The 18946-nt window shown below is 45.1% G+C and overlaps 1 protein-coding gene across 1 annotated transcript in view; it reads left to right on the top strand.

Annotated features, from left to right (window-relative positions):
- The window catches only part of LOC126262659 (uncharacterized), an 846834-nt gene extending 836455 nt beyond the window's left edge, over positions 1–10379 (top strand). Inside the window, exon 5 of the mRNA XM_049959428.1 lies at positions 10374–10379. Within this exon, the coding sequence (XP_049815385.1) occupies positions 10374–10379 (6 nt within the window). The remainder of the gene's footprint in view (positions 1–10373) is intronic.
- The last annotated feature ends 8567 nt before the right edge of the window (positions 10380–18946 follow it).

The following is an 18946-nucleotide window of genomic DNA, read 5'->3' as shown; positions in this document are numbered from 1 at the left end:
CCACACACCGCACAGTGGCCCTGGCTTACCGGCGGCTTTTGCAGTCGATTCGGCACCATGTCCGCGGTCAAGTGCACCGTAACTTAAACCAACTCCAACGTGTGTCCTATGTCAACATGTATGTCGCCCCTAAACTGGTACACGTCGCCCAGATCCTCCCAATGCCGTTACTCCTTGGCCGCCGCATCCAATCCGCCTTTGGATATTTCGTGTCAGCAGGGGCACTTTTCAAAGTCCGCTACAACACTCTAACACTGCCTCCTGCAAAAGGTGGCCTCGGACTCGTCAACGTGCGGGCACGATCTTCTGCACTCTTTGTCCACACTCTGTTGCGGCACTGGCAGGGGCCGGTCCCGTCCTTAACACGCAGTCTCTTAGATATCCTCAGACCAGCTTCTCTCGATCCACCGATCAATGTGGCACCTATTTCTCCATTATTTTACCACGTCGCCAATTGTTTCATAGAACTCAGCTACGTTCGGGCCGATCTTCCAGTCACCCGTCCTCACCGTACAAAAGATTATTATCGTTTGTTTATGCTGTCCAACCCTTGCGACCCCATGGTGCTACAGCATCCTGACATTAACTGGCGCACGGTTTGGGGGTGTGTGCATGCACCCTTTTTACCGTCGTCTGTGTCTGCACTCTGGTATGTTTTAGTCTATGGCAAATTCCCGACTAATAGTCGACTTTATCGCATAGGACTGGCCACCTCCCCACTCTGCCCTGACTGTCAGCTCGAAGACACCGACGAGCACCGTCTTACGTGCCTCCTGAAACAAAACGTATGGCTCCTCATCCAACGAATCGTGGGCTTTTACCTCCGTGCCCCGCCAACGACGGTAACCCCGGATTTCCTGTTGTTGCCCCAGACATTTCACTACCCTCTTGCTAAGCACCATACCCTAATCTGGTTTCGAGGACAGGCTTTAGAATACCTCTTTCAGAGTGGTCCGCATACAGTCCTTGACTTCTGGTACAAAGTTGTGACCGCGCATAGCACCCTCACCCGACAACCATCTTACCGACAAACTTTTGCCGGTTTTCTCCGCAGCGTCTTCCGTGACCCCCCTCAAAGTTGGGGTGTACCATGCCTACCTGTCACATGATGCAACACCCTTATCCACGTTCTCATGCATCGACCAAAAACAAAAACAAACTTAAAAAAAATGGAAGAAGACAGAATATGTTATATTTTGTTGTATTTAATGTTTTTCATTTTAATATTTTTTGTTTAACTAACTGTCATTTGTATATGTTTCAATGGTACCTTGAAGAACTCTTGCATAGTGAATATATATGTACTTTTAGTTTGTTCACTAAAAATTATTAAAAAAAGGAAAACAGGATATATTATATTTTGTTGTATTTAATGTTATTCTAATAATTTGTTTACCTAACACTCATTTGTATATGTTTAACTGGTACCTTGAAGAACTTTTGCTTTACTCTCTGTTTATTCAATTAAAAAAAAGAGCGCTAACGCGCTGCTTCCTGGACTCGGGTAAGCGAAAAAAAAAATGGTCAGCGTGACGGATTACCGTCCTACGGGCCCGGGTTCTATTCCCGGCTGGGTCGAAGATTTTTCTCCGCTCAGGGACTGGGTGTTGTGTTGTCTACATCATCATTTCATCCCCATCTGGCGCGTAAGTCGCCCAATATGGCGTCGAATGTAACAAGACCTGCACCAAGGCGGCCGGAACTGCCCCGCAAGGGGCCTCCCGGCCAATGACGCCAAACGCTCATTTCCATTTCCATTTATGTCGCACAACTTCTTCTTGGTGCCGAGATTTTTTTTCCGTCAGTGTATTTGTGCAACCACAATATGAAGGCAAGACACCGCCATATAAACACTAGTTGTTCTGAAACTGTCTGGGCAGTCAAAAGTGCTGCAGTTTTGCAGAGTTGTTGACTTACTTTTGCTTTTCCGTGACATACTATGCAGTAAGCAATGACGCGTGGCACCCGCACATTGTGTAGTTTGGCTGTTGTACTTACTTACGTGATAATATACAAAATGGTGTGCTTAAACTAAGGGATATTATGACGAGTTGGTATATTTTCTAATAAAATAATCAACACGTGATTACATATGTATTAGGTAGGATTATTTTGCGTACACAAAGATACGTAAGTATGTGGTATTGTTTTCAGTTCCATATATATTAATAGATTACATTAGGTGGATTATGCGAGTACAAGTGCTAAAATTTTTAAAATGCTACCACATACAACAAAATTTTGGTGTACTAGGTATTTATTACGTGATAAGGTTAGTACAAAAGTTACTCTCAAATTCTGTTACAGCATTCACTATTTCCCACCGCTCTAGTACTTATTTTGATACGTGTCAATGTCTAACTTACAGGTTATGAGAGTAGCATTTGTATGATATAGTCATTTATTGAGGTATAGGCTGTTTTTAGGATGTGGGTCGTTATAGCATATGTAATGGCTCTGTTTAATGTAAAACAGTCAAGTTATTCTTATTAGGCCAATGTACCATACTTGACACTGGCCAAAGTCACCTTGTATAAAACTAACTGTCCAAGCTTAAGTTTCTTTTCGTAGATGCTATCCTCAGTGAAGATGACTTGTGATTACACGAACAGTATGCCGAGCGCAGAATACAGAGTGGCAACAAGTCGAAGAAAGTCGAAAGTAATAAGAAGTACCAGAAATGAGATTACCAACGAACTTGAGAGTACAAACTAGACGAGGTGAAGCAATTCAGCTTCCTTGGAAGCAAAGTTACATATGACAGACCGAAGAAGCTGGTCGTAAAAAGCAGATTAGCACAAGCAAAGAGTTCTTCCCTGGCAAAAAGAAGTCTAGTAGGCCTTAATTAGAGGGAGAAAATTCTGAGAATGTAGATTTGGAGAACAGCATTGTGTGGAAATGCATGTACTGTGGGAAAACCGTTAATGGAGAGAATCGAGCATTTGAGACGTAGTGTTATAGAAGAATGTTGAAATTTAGGTGGACCGATAAAATAAAAAATGAGGAGTTTCTCTGCAGAATAGCCGAGGAAAAGAATATATGGAAAAAACTGACAAAAAGAAGAGACAGTATGATGCGACATGTTTTGAGGCATTATGGAATAACTTCCGTGATACTGGAGGCGGCGCAGGCGACTGATGAAGAAGAAAAAGAAAAAACCATTATCGATTTAAATGGAAAAGATTCCTCCTCAGACAGCAGTACTCGTTTTATGCAAGTTATACGATGTTCTATTGTTGACAATGCCAACGCACACTTCGCGGCAGAATGAATGTTTAGGCTGTGACTAACCCATTTGGCGCAAAACACTTTCTCTCAGAGGAGTACGTTCAGTGAAATTATGGAAGTACGAGACTGATAATGCAATAGCGATTTTTTTAATCAATTCGTTCCTTACTCCAGACACGACAGAGTGTAGAAAAATACGATTGTTTGTTAAAACCGAACCTCATCGAGCTAGGAACAGGGCATTTGGGTTCCCAATTAGAAATATTAATTTGGAAGGGTATTACTAGTTTCAGCATTATAAACGAGGGAAACATCCGAAAATCTTGGTCAGAAACAAGGACTGAATCTGTCTGTCACAACACGCCTCATATAAAATAATGAAGACTAGGGAGGGTAAATAAATCTATTAGTATGCGTAGCAAAGTAAGATCAGTCGCTCGACACCAGTGCCCTGAAATGTGCCGGACAATAACCGTCACTGGGGTGTGTTGATGCCTTTAATCCCCTGTCTTGTAGGGTACGCAGACTGTTTGAGGTCTAGCCCGTAGTAGCGCTCGGATCCTTTCAGTCAGACACCAGGCGGCGCATAAAAGGCTTCCAATGGGGAACATTTGGGGTAGGATTTCCAGTAGGCCATTTATAACGAATCAGGCAAAAATGATGACCTACATACGTGTATTTGTGTGTGTGTGTGTGTGTGTGTGTGTGTGTGTGTGTGTGTGTGTGTGTGTGCGTGTGTGTGTGTGCCAGCCGGGGTGGCCGAGGGGTTCTAGGCGCTTCAGTCTGGAACCGCGCGACCGCTGCGGTCGCAGGTTCGAATCCTGCTTCGGGCATGGATGTGTGTGATGTCCTTAGGTTAGTTAGGTTTAAGTAGTTCTAAGTTCTAGGGGACTGATGACCATAGATGTTAAGTCCCATAGTGCTCAGAGCCATTTGAACCATTTTGTGTGTGTGTGTGTGTGTGTGTGTAGTGTAGTGTAGTGATAATTCGTCTGGTTGTTTCTTAGGTGGAAAGCAACAATTTACATGCTGCCTGAAAGTCTTATTACTTGGTGAAGTTCGGAATTGTCTTTCTTCGCTGTAAGGCATTACACATCCGCACAACTCGAAACGTTCTTTCGGTAATTGACCCTAAATAGCGAAAAGTGTGAGGTCTTCCACATGAGTGCTAAAAGGAATCCATTAAGCTTCAGTTACATCAAATCTAAAGGCCGTAAATTGCACTAAATACCTAGGAATTACAGTTACGAACAACTTGAATTGGAGGGAACACACAGAAAATGTTGTGGGGAAGGCTGCGAAAGACTGCGTTTTATTAGCACTTAGAAAATGTAACAGATCTACTAACGAGACACTACGCTTGTCCGTTCTCTTTTCGAATATTGCTGCGTGGTGTGGGATCGTTAGCAGATAGGATTGACGGAGTACATCGAAAAAGTTCAAAGAAGGACAGGACGTTTTGTATTATCTCGAAACAGGGAAGAGAGTGTCACTGAAATGATACAGGATTTGGGATGGCGATCATTAAAACAAAGGCGTTTTCCGTTGCGGAAGACTTCTCAAGAAATTCCATCACCAACTTTCTCCTCCGAAAGCGAAAATATTTTGTTGACGCCGACCTGCATAGGCAAAAACGATCACGATGATGAAATAAGGGAAATAAGAACTCGTACGGAAAGATATAGGTGTTCGTTATTTCCTCGTAATATACGAGATTGGAATAACAGAGAATTGTGAAGGTGGCTCGATGAACCCTCAGCCAGGCACTTGAATGTGATTTGCAGAGTATCGCTGTAGATGTAGGTGTCTGTGTTTCATAGAGTATGTAGAATCGTGTGGATTCCCCCTCGCGGCCACAGAAAATTCCACACGCCCGGTGCGGGTCGTGTTCGTGACACGCTCTGCTTACTCGGATGTGACGTCAGCATGACGTGTCAGTCGATGCGACGACGGCAGTCGCCGACTTTGGAGACCACTTTACGGTACGTACTGCTCCGACCATTTACTCGGAAGCGTTTCTGGGCGGGCCCAGATTAACTTTCCGCTCTCCGACACTACTAAGACCACTCCGAACAACATTCGCCATCTTCGCTTTGACTCATCAGATAGAATTAAAATTATTTCCACTCTACAGTCAATAATTAAAGCATCGAAGCCCCGCTAATTGGTTTCACAGATATTCCGTGATGTTAACAGTTCATATACCACCCTCAAATGGCACCAAGCAACTTTGCCGACAATTCCACAACAGTGAAACAGGAATACATACCGAAGTCGATGGAGGTGCGCCTCGGTAGCTGCGGGGTCAGTGCGGACCATTAAAAAGCGAAGTGGCTCGCTTTCGATTCTCAGGTCGGACATTTCCTCCGCTCGGGGACTCAGTGTCATGTTGTTCTTACTTCCGTATCGTCGTAATTACTATTGAAATGGCTGAACAGGGACGGGCAAAAAGCCAATAAATTGAAAAAAAAGAAAAAGAAATCGACAGACAAGCAGTTACAAACACCACACTCAAATTTGCACGGTCACAAATGGTGTGTTTCTTGGTTTCAGATACGCCTATCCTAGCCCGACACTTTCATCCACGACAACGTCCAGCTAGATAATGGCTGAACGCTCTCATATAAAATGCTTCTTCCTATCGGACACGTGTTCGGTCACTAAAAGGCACCAATCGCGCAGAAAACCAGGAAGGGACTACACAGAATTTCGCTTCCGTGGACAGGAACGCACTCCTGATTCTTCTTGTCTTTCTGCATTTCAAAAGTAATTTTGTTGCTCGCTAACGTCATCAACGTCCCACTTCAGCCAAAAATTTTACAGAATCAGCTCCCTCAACTATTTCAATTGTGTGACAGCTGAAGGCCGACAACCCCAATTTTGGAGCTCTTAACCGCTTCAAGAAACTATTTAACATTATGCCCTTTCAGCTTTTCGGCCACTAAGCAACGGGAGTAAAATATGGGCATTTTGCTAATAGCGTTTCGATGAAGCATTTCTTACTGCCAGAACTTTGAGAAGTTCCTTTTCAATAAAAACTAAACTACGTCCGAACAGAGCTGGAAAGGTCGAACGGTACCAAACGACCACCGTGTCATTCTCAGCCAACAGGCTTCACTGGATGCGGGTATGAAGGGACATGTAGCTGAACGCACCGCACTCCCGGCTTTTGTCAGGTTTCGTGACCGGATCCGCTACTTCTCAGTCAAGTAGCTCCTCGACTGGTCTCGCAAGGGCTGAGTGCATCCAACAGTGCTCAGTGGACTCGGTCGGTCACCTGCTCAAGCATTAGCCATGCCCAACTGCGCTTGACTTCGGTGATCTTACGGGAACCGGTGTTACTACTGCGCCAAGGCCGTTGGCTCCTTTCCAATGGGTATTCGAATACACCAGTCATTTTGCGAAATCGCAAAATCGCAAGCCTCTAAATCATTTCACTTGGCTCCAATCACAGCTGTTTTAGGAGGGCTAGGGAAGGACCATCCCATTGTCATCTGACGAAACTGTAACCTCGTTCACCACGCTACTGGAAACTGGCTCTAGTTTTCACAGTAGCGAAGAGGACGAGCACTTAGGCGCTGCAAGAACATGTTGACCACAGAAGCGTGTGCCACCATCTGATTAAGGATCTTTGGTCAGTAACGCACTTGTTTTATAAAAGTAAATAGAGTGAATAACAGTAACCACTTGCTGTCTCCATTCACTAGGAAATTGCTTGAATCGTACTTAAAGTTCAGAAGCTCTTCTAGTTCGTCCGATCACAGTTGATGAGTTGCTTTGACGATGCGCTGGGTCAGAAAGGTGGCGAACCGTGACTTCTGGTAAAATATTCCTACAGCTGTGTTCGAGGAGCAAAACATGCGGCAACAAGTCCAAAGGTAAGTGTGTTAAGAAGACATGTTCCGCGGCGGAGTTCGCCGTCGAGGCTGAACGTTGAAAACAATGTTATGAATAGTGCGTCAAAAATAATTGTCCTAATTTGAAATCAGAGTTGATAACTCGGAACACAATAGGCAATCAGAGGTCACTTACGAGCAAGACAACAAGCGGCGCGGCCGACGTTGTGTAACACCGGGCATTACGGAGCCGAGCTGGCCCGCGCTGTTTCCTGCTGCCTTGGCTGCTCTAACATGTGTCTATGTTTGTTTGTCTTCTGATCACGGCTGCAGTAGCACTCGCGGAAACTACCTGCCGAGGTGGCGTGACGTCATCGCCACGTCTGGCAGAACGAAACGATGACGGTAGCAGTGGAACATTCGCGTTAAAAAGTATATAGGACAGTATCGGAACTTAGCGGCACTGCCTGGCAATTGATATCGCCAGAAGGCAGCTACGAAAGTATAACAAACATCAAGCACATGATTGAAGCGGAACTGATTCCAGCATGAGAGAAGCGACTTTTCGCTTCAGACTGTAGTATGGAAGACACAAAATAAAGTCAGTCCTAAATTCTTCAATTACCTCAGAGGACAATTAGGAAATTATGCTTTTAATAAGTTTTTATAGCAGTTGTCCTGTTGATTTAGTGTCAGGAGTCTACGATTGTCATGCGAATGACTGTAATAAATAACTGTCTAATGAAATGTTATGTTCTTTGTTGCCGGCCGCTGTGGCCGAGCGGTTCTAGGCGCTACAGTCTGGAACCGCGCGACTGCTACGGTCGCAGGTTCGAATCCTGCCTCGGGCATGGATGTGTGTGATGTCCTTAGGTTAGTTAGGTTTAAGTAGTTCTAAGTTCTTGGGGACTGATGACCTCAGATGTTACGTCACATAGTGCTCAGAGCTATTTGAACCATTTTTGTTCTTTGTCTTCGTGAACCAGAGGTTGTTTAAATATGTTTATGGCACGCATAGGCGCAAATTTTGAGTCCGATTAAACTAAAGTCATTGCAGTTTCTTTTTTAATTCAAATTCGGTTAATAATATCAATTTTGTCAACTGTGGCTGAAAGAGTTTAGTCCAGCGCTCATGTATAGCGTACCATCAAGTCGCACCGACAGGGGTGCGGAGTCTAACGCTCCATTCTACGGCTCGGTCACCTGTCCGTGCACCAAGAGACGGCCTTACAGATTTGAAACATCGCTCAGGATGTTCGCGTAAGGAGTGGTTGTCCGGAACTGCAGTTCATAAACTCCATTCCTCTTGCTTGATAATTTTAGTGATGATAATGTCTTTCGCAAACTATATTCGAAATCTCTAACTTCTAACGTAAGGGATTAGTACTAACGTTAGTTTTAATGAACTCGGCTTCGGAGACTGGTATGAAACCCTTAGAACTACTGTTGAATGAAATAAAGAGGCTAACATTTGCGTCAGAGGTAAACAAAAGTGATGAAATGTGTCAGAGACAGAATTGGAATTGTCGTGTCAGTTATAGAGGATTTGAGTACGTAGTTAAACCGAAAGAAGTACATAAAAAACACAAGTCAACCAGACGTTCAACGACAAAAAAATTAAGTACAAACGAATAATGATCTGGAACCAATAAGGAAGCTTCATTATCTACAAGTCTAGAGCACAACCGGTGCACGAAACCGAAGTTTTAAAAGTACGGAAAATGTGACAAAAGGAACACTCTTAAACGCTGTGAATACAAGGATGTTACATTACAAACAGAGTGATAAGTACGAGACGGGACAGGCGAGGGAAGGGAGAGAGGATTCATCGTGTAAGACGTCGAAGAGCATACAAATTAATTGTACACTTGTGTGCAGCACTAGTTAACGTAGGGTTGGAGGCAGTAATGGTGAGTGGAAACGAATGATTGATATTTGTAAGTTAATTTCTTGAGTCCATAGACCGTGAGCACGCAATAATTACAACACAGAAGAAAATGGTAACAGCAATTAACAAACACTGAAGAGCCAAAAAGCTGGTACACCTGCCTAATATCGTGTAGGGGCCCCGCGAGCACCCAGACCTGCTGCAGCACGATGTGGCGTGGACTCGACTGATGCTGGAAGTAGCGCTGGAGGGAACTGACACCGTGAATCCTGTGCGGATGTCCGTACATTCGTAAGAGCACGAGAAGGTGGAGATCTCTTCCGAACAGCACGTCGCAAGGCATCCCAGATATTCTCACGACTGGGGAGTTTCGTGGCCAGCTGAAGTGTTTAAACTCAGAAGAGTGTTCCTGGAGCCACTCTGTAGCAACTCTGGGCATGTGAAGTGTCGCATTGTCCTGCTGGAATTTCCCACGTCCGTCGGAATGCACAATGGACATGAATGGAGCAGGTGATCAGATAGGATGCTTACTGAACGTGTCTCCTCTCAGAGTCGTATCTAGACGTATCAGGGGTCCCGTATCACTCCAACTGCACACACCCCACACCATTACAGAGCCTCCATCAGTTTGAACAGACCCTGCTGTCATGCAGAGTCCAGGGAATCATGAGATTGTCTCCATACTCTCACACGTGCATCCGCTCGATACAATTTGAAACGAGACTCGTCCGAACAGGCAACATGTTTCCAGTCATCAACAGTCCATTGTCGTTGTCGCCGGGCCCAGGCGTAGCATAAAGCTTTGTGTCGCGCAGTCATCAAAGGTACATGAGTGGGCCTTCGGCTTAGAAATTCTATATCGATGATGTTTCGCAGAATGGTTCGCACGCTGGCACCTGTTGATGGTCCAGCATTGAAATGTACAGCAATCTGAGGAAGGGTTGGACTTCTGTCACGTTGAACGATTCTCTTCAGTGGTCGTTGGTCCCGTTCTTGCAGGATACTTTTCCGGCCGCAGCGATGTCGGAGATCTGATGTTTTACCGGATTCCTGATATTCACGGTACATTCTTGAAATGGTCGTACGGGAAAATCCCCACTTCATCGCTACCTCAGAGATGCCGTGTCCCATCGCTCGTGCGCCGACTATAGCACCACGTTCAAATTCACTTAAATCTTGATAACCCGCCATTGTAGCAGCAGTAACCGATCTGACAACTGCGCCAGACACCTGTTCTCTTATATAGGCGTTGCCGACCGCACGACGTATTCTGCCTGTTTACATGTGTCTGTATTTTAATACGCATGCCTGTACCAGTTTCTTTGGCGCTTCAGTGTTTGAACAAACTTAATCCATGCGGATATTCGACTAACACAAATTCATATTATGCAATTTTTCCTTCTCTTTTTTCTCCTTTTCAGGTTTAACATCGCGTCTGAGTTAGATCAGAAGAGACTGATCACATTTCAAGTTTTAAAAAGACGTGAGACTGTTTCTGCTATGTTGAAGTAAACATGCCCGTATAAGCTTGTGGTCATGAACGGAAGCCAAGGAAGGAATCGAGGTCATTCGGCTTGAATTTTTCAATGTTAATACCATATAATGTTCCTGTGTATGAACTGACAACATCAATTAGCTCGAAGACACAACGAAACTTTGATTTTTCTTTTTGTATGATCAGGGCAGCGTGGAGGGTAAAAATCGTAGAGGGAGACCAAGAGATGAATACACTAAGCAGATTCAGAACGATGTAGGTTGCAGTAAGTACTGGGAGATGAAGAAGCTTGCACAGGATAGAGTAGCATGGAGAGCTGCATCAAACCAGTCTCAGGGCTGAAGACCACAACAACAAGAACAACAACAAGAACAACAACAAGAACAACAACAACAACAATGATCAGTCAAGGAAATAAACGGAAAAAATATAATTTTTTCATAAACTTCTGAAGTCTAGGCGTAGAGAGGACAGTCGTAAGCAGACCATTTTGTAAGATAAAGACCGACTGACTCAAAGCAGATCATTGTAACATTGTACCGTATTCCTGACAATGAGTTAAAACTATATGCCTTGCTTTCCTCTGAGCTTCGAATTGAAATCCCCCGCTAGTTGCACCCTGCTCTACAGTATAATGTGAGCTCCGTACTACGATGCATCCTGGCATTTTTCGCATTAACAACTCATTGCCGATAGTGCAAAGAGCGACATGTGAAAAAAAATCTTATGACCTACTGCGAATTAAACTGCAGAGGTTCAAAAATGGCTCTGAGCACTATGGGACTTAACAGCTATGGTCATCAGTCCCCTAGAACTTAGAACTACTTAAACCTAACTAACCTAAGGACATCACACAACACCCAGTCATCACGAGGCAGAGAAACTCCCTGACCGCGCCGGGAATCGAACCCGGGAACCAGGGCGCGGGAAGCGAGAACGCTACCACACGACCACGAGCTGCGGACTAAACTGCAGAGGAACCAGATTTTAAATTGTAAGACATTTCCAGGGGGCAGATGTGGACTCCGACCACTGAAACTGAAGAAACTGCAAAAAGGTGGGAATTTAAGGAGATGGGATCTCGATAAACTGAAAGAACCAGAGGTTGTAGAGAGTTTCAGGGAGAGCATAAGGGAACAATTGACAGGAATGGGGGAAAGAAATACAGTAGAAGAAGAATGGATAGCTTTGAGGAATGAAATAGCGAAGGCAGAAAGGGGATCAAGTAGGTAAAAAGACGAGGGCTAGTAGAAATCCTTGGGTAACAGAAGAGGTACTGAATTTAATTGATGAAAGGAGAAAATGCAAAAATGTAGTAAGTGAAGCAGGCAAAAAGGAATACAAACGTCTCAAAAATGAGATCGACAGGAAGTGCAAAATGGCTAAGCAGGAATGGCTAGAGGAGAAATGTAAGGATGTAAAGGCTTATATCACTAGGGGTAAGAAACATACTGCCTACAGGAAAATTAAAGAGACCTTTGGAGAAAAGAGAACCACTTGCATGAATGTCAAGACCTCAGATGGAAACCCAGTTCTAAGCAAACAAGGGAAAGCAGAAAGGTGGAAAGAGTATATAGAGGGTCTATACAAGGGCGATGTACTTGACGACAATATTATGGAAATGGAAGATTATGTAGATGAAGATGAAATGGAAGATATGATACTGCGTGAAGAGTTTGACACAGCACTGAAAGACCTAAGTCGAAACAAGGTCCTGGGAGTAGACAACATTCTATTAGAACTACTGACAGCCTTGGGAGAGCCAGTCCTGACAAAATTCTACCACCTGGTGAGCAAGATGTATGAGACAGGCGAAATACCCTCTGACTTCAAGACGAATATAATAATTCCAATCCCAAAGAAAGCAGGTGTTGACAGATGTGAAAATTACCGAACTATCAGTTTAATAAGTCACGGCTGCAAAATACTAACGCGAATTCTTTACAGACGAATGGAAAAACTAGTAGAAGCCGACCTCGGGGAAGATCAGTTTGGATTCCGTAGAAATGTTGGAACACGTGAGGCAATACTGGTCCTACGACGTATCTTAGAAGAAATATTAAGGAAAGGCAAACCTACGTTTCTAGCATTTGTAGACTTAGAGAAAGCTTTTGACAATGTTGACTGGAATACTCTCTTTCAAATTCTGAAGGTGGCAGGGGTAAAATACAGGGAGCAAAAGGCTACTTACAATTTGTACAGAAAGCAGATGGCAGCTATAAGAGTCGAGAGACATGAAAGGGAAGCAGAGATTGGGAAGGGAGTGAGACAGGGTTGTAGCCTCTCCCCGATGCTATTCAATCTATATTGAGCAAGCAGTAAAGGAAACAAAAGAAAAGTTCGGAGTAGGTATTAAAGTCCATGGAGAAGAAATAAAAACTTTGAGGTTCGCCGATGACATTGTAATTCTGTCAGAGATAGCAAAGGATTTGGAGAGCAATTGAACGGAATGGACAGTGTCTTGAAAGGAGGATATAAGATGAACATCAACAAAAGCAAAACGAGGATAATGGAATGTAGTCAAATTAAATCGGGTGATGCTGAGGGGATTAGATTAGGAAATGCAACACTTAAAGTAGTAAAGGAGTTTTGCTATTTGGGGAGCAAAATAACTGATGATGGTCGAAGTAGAGAGGATATAAAATGTAGACTGGCAATGGCAAGGAAAGCGTTTCTGAAGAAGAGAAATTGGTTAACATCGAGTATAGATTTAAGTGTCAGGAAATCGTTTCTGAAAGTATTTGTATGGAGTGTAGCCATGTATGGATGTGAAACATGGACGATAACCAGTTTGGACAAGAAGAGAATAGAAGCTTTCGAAATGTGGTGCTACAGAAGAATGCTGAAGATAAGGTGGGTAGATCACGTAACTAATGAGGAGGTATTGAATAGGATTGGGGAGAAGAGAAGTTTGTGGCACAACTTGACAAGAAGAAGGGACCGGTTGGTGGGACATGTTCTGAGGCATCAAGGGATCACAAATTTAGTATTGGAGGGCAGCGTGGAGGGTAAAAATCGAAGAGGGAGACCAAGAGATGAATACACTAAGCAGATTCAGAAGGATGTAGGCTGGAGTAGGTACTGGGAGATGAAGAAGCTTGCACAGGATAGAGTAGCATGGAGAGCTGCATCAAACCAGTCTCAGGACTGTAGACCACACAACAACAACAACAACAACAACAACATTTCAATTTGTACCTGGCACTGACCCTACTAACCACCGAACAACAGTCGTATATAGTAGTAGATGACATCAAAGAAAATAATCTGGCAGAATCTTTTTTTTTCTGATACGTTTTCAAAAATTTCATAACTAATTATACAGTGGTAGTGAACTGGACGTCGTTATTTTTCTCCGAGGTGAGCACAGCTTGTCCTCAGTGACAGGAGATATCAGAGAAGAGACACAGTTTTCCTTTTATAGTTTTCGAGTTAACTGTAACTACACACCGATGAGGCAAAACGTTTTGATCATTTCGCAGAGCGAGGCTGAATGACGCCTGGCGTGGTGCGATAAGAAAAGAGCATAAGCGGAGAAAGTAAGAAAGCGGCGGCGTTCTTTCGACGATGCGGACCACAAGTGGGAAATACACTGACGTAAGCGGTGTTGACAACGGGCAGATTGTGTGCTACGGCGCCTGTGAACCAGTATCTCAAAACGACGAAGATGGCTGCCTGTTCACGTGCTACTGTCGTGAGCTTTCTATAGAAAGTGGTTGAAAGACGGTGAAACCAAGCTTAGACAACGAATCAATGAATGGAGAGACAGGTGGCTAGGGGCTCTAAAAAGCACGATCGGCGGCGGCATGAGGTGGATTTGACGACAGAGGGTGCAGTGCTGCACCAGGCACAAGTGTTCTTCATTACATCATTCAATGCGCACTGTTGAACACTGGACTCCACTGCCAATGACCTCTAAGTGTTCCCATAGTGAAACAGGAACGTCGTCAGTCACGAATGCTGTGGGCATAGAATCATCGAGATCTGTCTTTGACCAGTGGAGGCGTGTGGTCTGCTGGCTTAAATTATACAGGGTGTTTGTTTTAACTTGAAACAACTAAATCTCTCTAAAACGACGCGCCGGCCGGGTGGCCGAGCGATTCTAGGCGCTACAGCCCGGAGCCGCGTGACCGCTACGGTCGCAGGTTCGAATCCTGCCTCGGGCATGGATGTCTGTGACGTCCTCAGCTTAGTTAGGTTTAAGTAGTTCTAAGTTCTAGGGGACTAATGACCTCAGCAGTTGAGTCCCATAGTGCTCAGAGCCATTTGAACCATTTTTGAAAACGACGCATCCTACGATAAAATTGTTCTACATGAAACGTGTTCACAGTTGTGAATGTGGAAATCGTCAGCTGTATAATGCAGTGAAAGAAGACACAGAAAATTCATGCCGGACTGGGAGTCAAACGTTTCTTTGCATTTCCTTTTTAACCTTTATTGTCTCGGCATTCGGTCTGTGCGGACGCCACAGGACATACGCTCAAGTTGATCGTTGAATATTAGCTCAGTGTTTTTATTACAGAGAGCAGCCAGCCCTCTGAACCAACACCTGAGCTACCGTGGAGGCTAGCACCAGGGTATCCGAGCACGATTCACGGCCAGGCCCGAAATCCTATACATCGTCAACCATGTGTCTACAACATGCACTCATACATTCATTATGTACATTCCCGTACGGAGGAGACATTTTCATTTCCAGTTGTACAGCTCATTGTTGTGCATATTGGCGACTGCGAAGACATTCCGCGTATTTCAAGACGGCTGGAGTCGCCGCAGTGCCTGCTCATTCGGACAGGAGTACATGTCGGAAGGAACATCGCATCGTGCATCTTAACAACATTGTTGCTGCAGTATCGTGTCGTATAAAGATGATCTAGGTTCAAATGGTTCTGAGTACTATGGGACCTAACTTCTGAATTCATCAGTCCCCTAGAACTTAGAACTACTTGAACCTAACTAACCTAAGGACATCACACACATCCATGCCCGAGGCAGGATTCGAACCTGCGACAGTAGCGGCCGCGCGGTTCCAGGATGTAGCGCGTAGAACCGCTCGGTCACTCCGGCCGGCTAATGATCTAGGTGAAAAGTTAATATCAGTAAAGGGGACATATGTCTGTGTTACAACTGGCCACCTCCTAACCATGTGGGTGGGGTCAACTTTCAATTTTCAAACGGGACCACATTTTTAATGCACATTCGGATTCTGTGCCAAAAAGAAACACATACGTTTTACTCGAACTATTGTTTCCTGTTCGTGGTATATGACGCTGTAATCGACGAATTCCAAGAGTACTTGTTTTTTTTCCAGCTAAGAACCAATGCATTTGATTCTCCATTTGTGCCTGACACATTGCTCCACAAGAGCGGAAAATAGCACCGAATCTCGATTTCAATGGTCGCTGAATCGGTAGGGGTGTTCCAGTAACGTGGTCTGTCATATCACCGTATCTTAGGTCGCCGGATTTCTTTTTTGGACCAAATACTCGACCGAACATGATTGAACGTATCAGAAATGATTGCGCGAACATTCAACCAGACATGCTTTCAAGTTGCGTAGATGCACTGCGCGTACGAGTTAATAACTGTATTAAAATGGAAGGTCGTCAGTTTGAGCGTTTATTGTGAATCACAGTTATGGTGAGAACCAGAAAGACTCACCGAAGTCAAGCAAGAGGCCAAGGTACTCACAGGAATCAAGCAGTGCAATGATGAGAGGCAAGGGGGCTCACCGACATGAAGCATCCATAGGAGAACGGAAGCCTGTCACACCCTGTTCGCTGTTTGTGGATCCCTCTAAGGAGACGCTGAAACGGTTAATCACATCGTATGAACCGTCCGAAACACACACCGTGCCATGGAAGCAGACCGATGGGGCAGTGTTATGCTACGAGGGACATTCACCTGGGCTTCCATCGGACATGTGATAGTAATCGAATGCACAGTGATACCTGTGGGCTACGTGAACTTTACTGCTGACTGTCTGCATCATTCCCTGACTGATGTTATCCCCTACGGTAATGACATCTTCAGCAGGACAACTGTCCATGTCAGGAGTCCAGGTTCGTGCTACATCGTTTTAGAAGCACGATCCTCAAATCACGTACCTTCTTGGCAACTAAATCTGGTGGAACTGACCTGTGACGCTATTGGGGGCCATCTCCGCGCCCACAGCCGACAGGATCGTCATTTACTGGAATTGCGTGACCCGTGCGAAGCCATCTGGTGCCATATACCTGCAGAAAAGTCCCAAGGACATGTCGAGTCCATACGATGCCGGATCACATTTCAAAAGTGGAGCAGCCTGCTTTTCAGCATATGGTCATACTGGTTTGTCCCTTTATTGTAGGTGTAGCAACGAAATGCTTAGATCAGTTACTGACAAATAACTTCCAATCCTCAGTCGTTTTTGCGTGTGTGCACACTGTGTTGTATTAGAGGCTCTGTGAGCTGATCCTTTTATTGAAGATGGCTACTTAGTCCCACGACTGATACATACCTCAGCAGCTCACTGGCCTCTATCCGCCACTGGTTAGGCACTACTAGCCTACTGAAATCCTCTGCAGCACCATCCTGTAACGAACCGTCAGATAGCAGTTGATCGCATTCTCTAAGCTTCTGTATGGAAGGTAGGCTAGCGTCTCCCAGTCTCCAGTTGCTTTAGTGCCCCTTTCCAGTCGTAAAGTATGGACACATTAAACTTAAGCAGTAAGCTACTGGGTCCGCTCTAACAGTGCTCAAAGTTCTTCACCTGCACAAAATGTATTTCGAGGCTGGAGAACGTGCGTCTGGATCATTGGGCACGGTTTGCATGGCGCAAGTTACAGGCAAAAGGAGCCCACTGGCCCAACCTAGGTGTTATGAGTACAAGACTCGGAGCAGCACGTCATCAAAACAGAGGCGTACAGCTGTGTGTAAATAGGTGCCTGTTTTTCAGCGAGGGGGTTCAAGTGTGGCAGCTCTCCTGGACGGCAGAGTGTGTCACAGCGCTGGCTACACGCAGCAGTAGATGGGGCGCCAGTGTTCCAGTCCACAGTGGGTCGCTGGTTCGACCCTCTGAGGCCAACGCGCCAGGTCTGTAGCCACTCAACTTCTCGCTACCACGGGCAGTCTTGTTGGCTCCTAACACATGCTGGAGGCACCCCACCGGTCGACCACATCTGACCGCCATATTTTGCACCAGGCACTTCTTAGCCCCTTCATGTGTGTGCCTGCCATCTGAGAACAACTAGTGTCTCCCCTCCAACACTCTGTGTCATCCTACACTATTGGTCAGTGACTATCTGTGGCTGGACCAGGTAGATATCATCCCATGCGTAGGATGTCATTAAGACCACAACACAAACAACTACATCTGGAGTGGTGTCTTGACCTGGAAGTATGGACTCGTAATGAATGGCGTCACATTGTGTACAGCGACAAATCGTGTTTCTTCATGATCCCAGATGACCATCTTTGGCAAATACGACTGTGACCTGGAGAAAGGTTCCATTCTTTAAAGTGTTTTGGAGAGAGAGACAATGTAGTGTTATTGGTGGTGTCACAGTGTGGAAATCCACTGCGTATGACTTCAGGCCATGGACAGTAGTGGTTGAGGGAACTCTGACTGCACTATGGTACGTCACAGACTTCCTGTGTTCTCATGTGTTACTTCTCAAGCGACAGTATTTTGGAACCTATTACCAATAGTTTACTATGGTACGTCACAGACTTCCTGTGCTCTCATGTGTTACTCCTGAAGCGACAGTATTTTGGCACCTTTTACCAGCAGGGGAATGATGTTCCACAAAGGGCATGGGTACCTGATGCTGAGGTACTCCTGTGGCCACTAAGATCCCAGATGTGTACCTGACAGAACATGTGTGCAACCACCTCGCGTGTCAACTGCATCTCAGCGCCAGTACGGAGGATTAAAGCAGTTGTGGGCCATTCTGGCGCAGGAGAGGATATAATGGCTTTACGACACCTTTCCCGACCAAAGAGTCCATGCATCTGGGCCAGAGGGGTTGTAACGTCAAACTGGTAAGCGGGCTCATCTTGCCAATTTTTTTGTAAATCTGACTTTATTTTGTAGTAATAGAAGTAACTTCACACACCCTCTCAACCCCTTTGCTCCTTCAGGGTGTTTCAGGTTTTTCTAAGGCATTGTACTACCATATACATTCACTCGTGTCAGTTCTCTCTATTAATTATGATACAAAATGGTTCAAATGGCTCTGAGCACTATGGGACTCAATTGCTGTGGTTATCAGTCCCCTAGAACTACTTAAACCTAACTAACCTAAGGGCATCACACACATCCATGCCCGAGGCAGGATTGGAACCTGCGACCGTAGCGGTCGCACGGTTTCGGACTGCGCGCCTAGAACCGCGAGACCACCGCGGCCGGCTATGATACACCCAACAGAAAATGCGTCTACCTCCATAACTGAGTCATCAGTGCAGCTGGTTGCCACGCAGAGGACCTGGGTTCGCTTCCTGGTACTGCTTGAAATTTTC

Source organism: Schistocerca nitens, chromosome 6, assembly GCF_023898315.1.
Source record: "Schistocerca nitens isolate TAMUIC-IGC-003100 chromosome 6, iqSchNite1.1, whole genome shotgun sequence".
Classification (NCBI taxonomy): domain Eukaryota; kingdom Metazoa; phylum Arthropoda; class Insecta; order Orthoptera; family Acrididae; genus Schistocerca; species Schistocerca nitens.
Note: the sequence above shows the minus strand (reverse complement) of the source record. Positions and strands in the feature narration are given on the sequence as shown.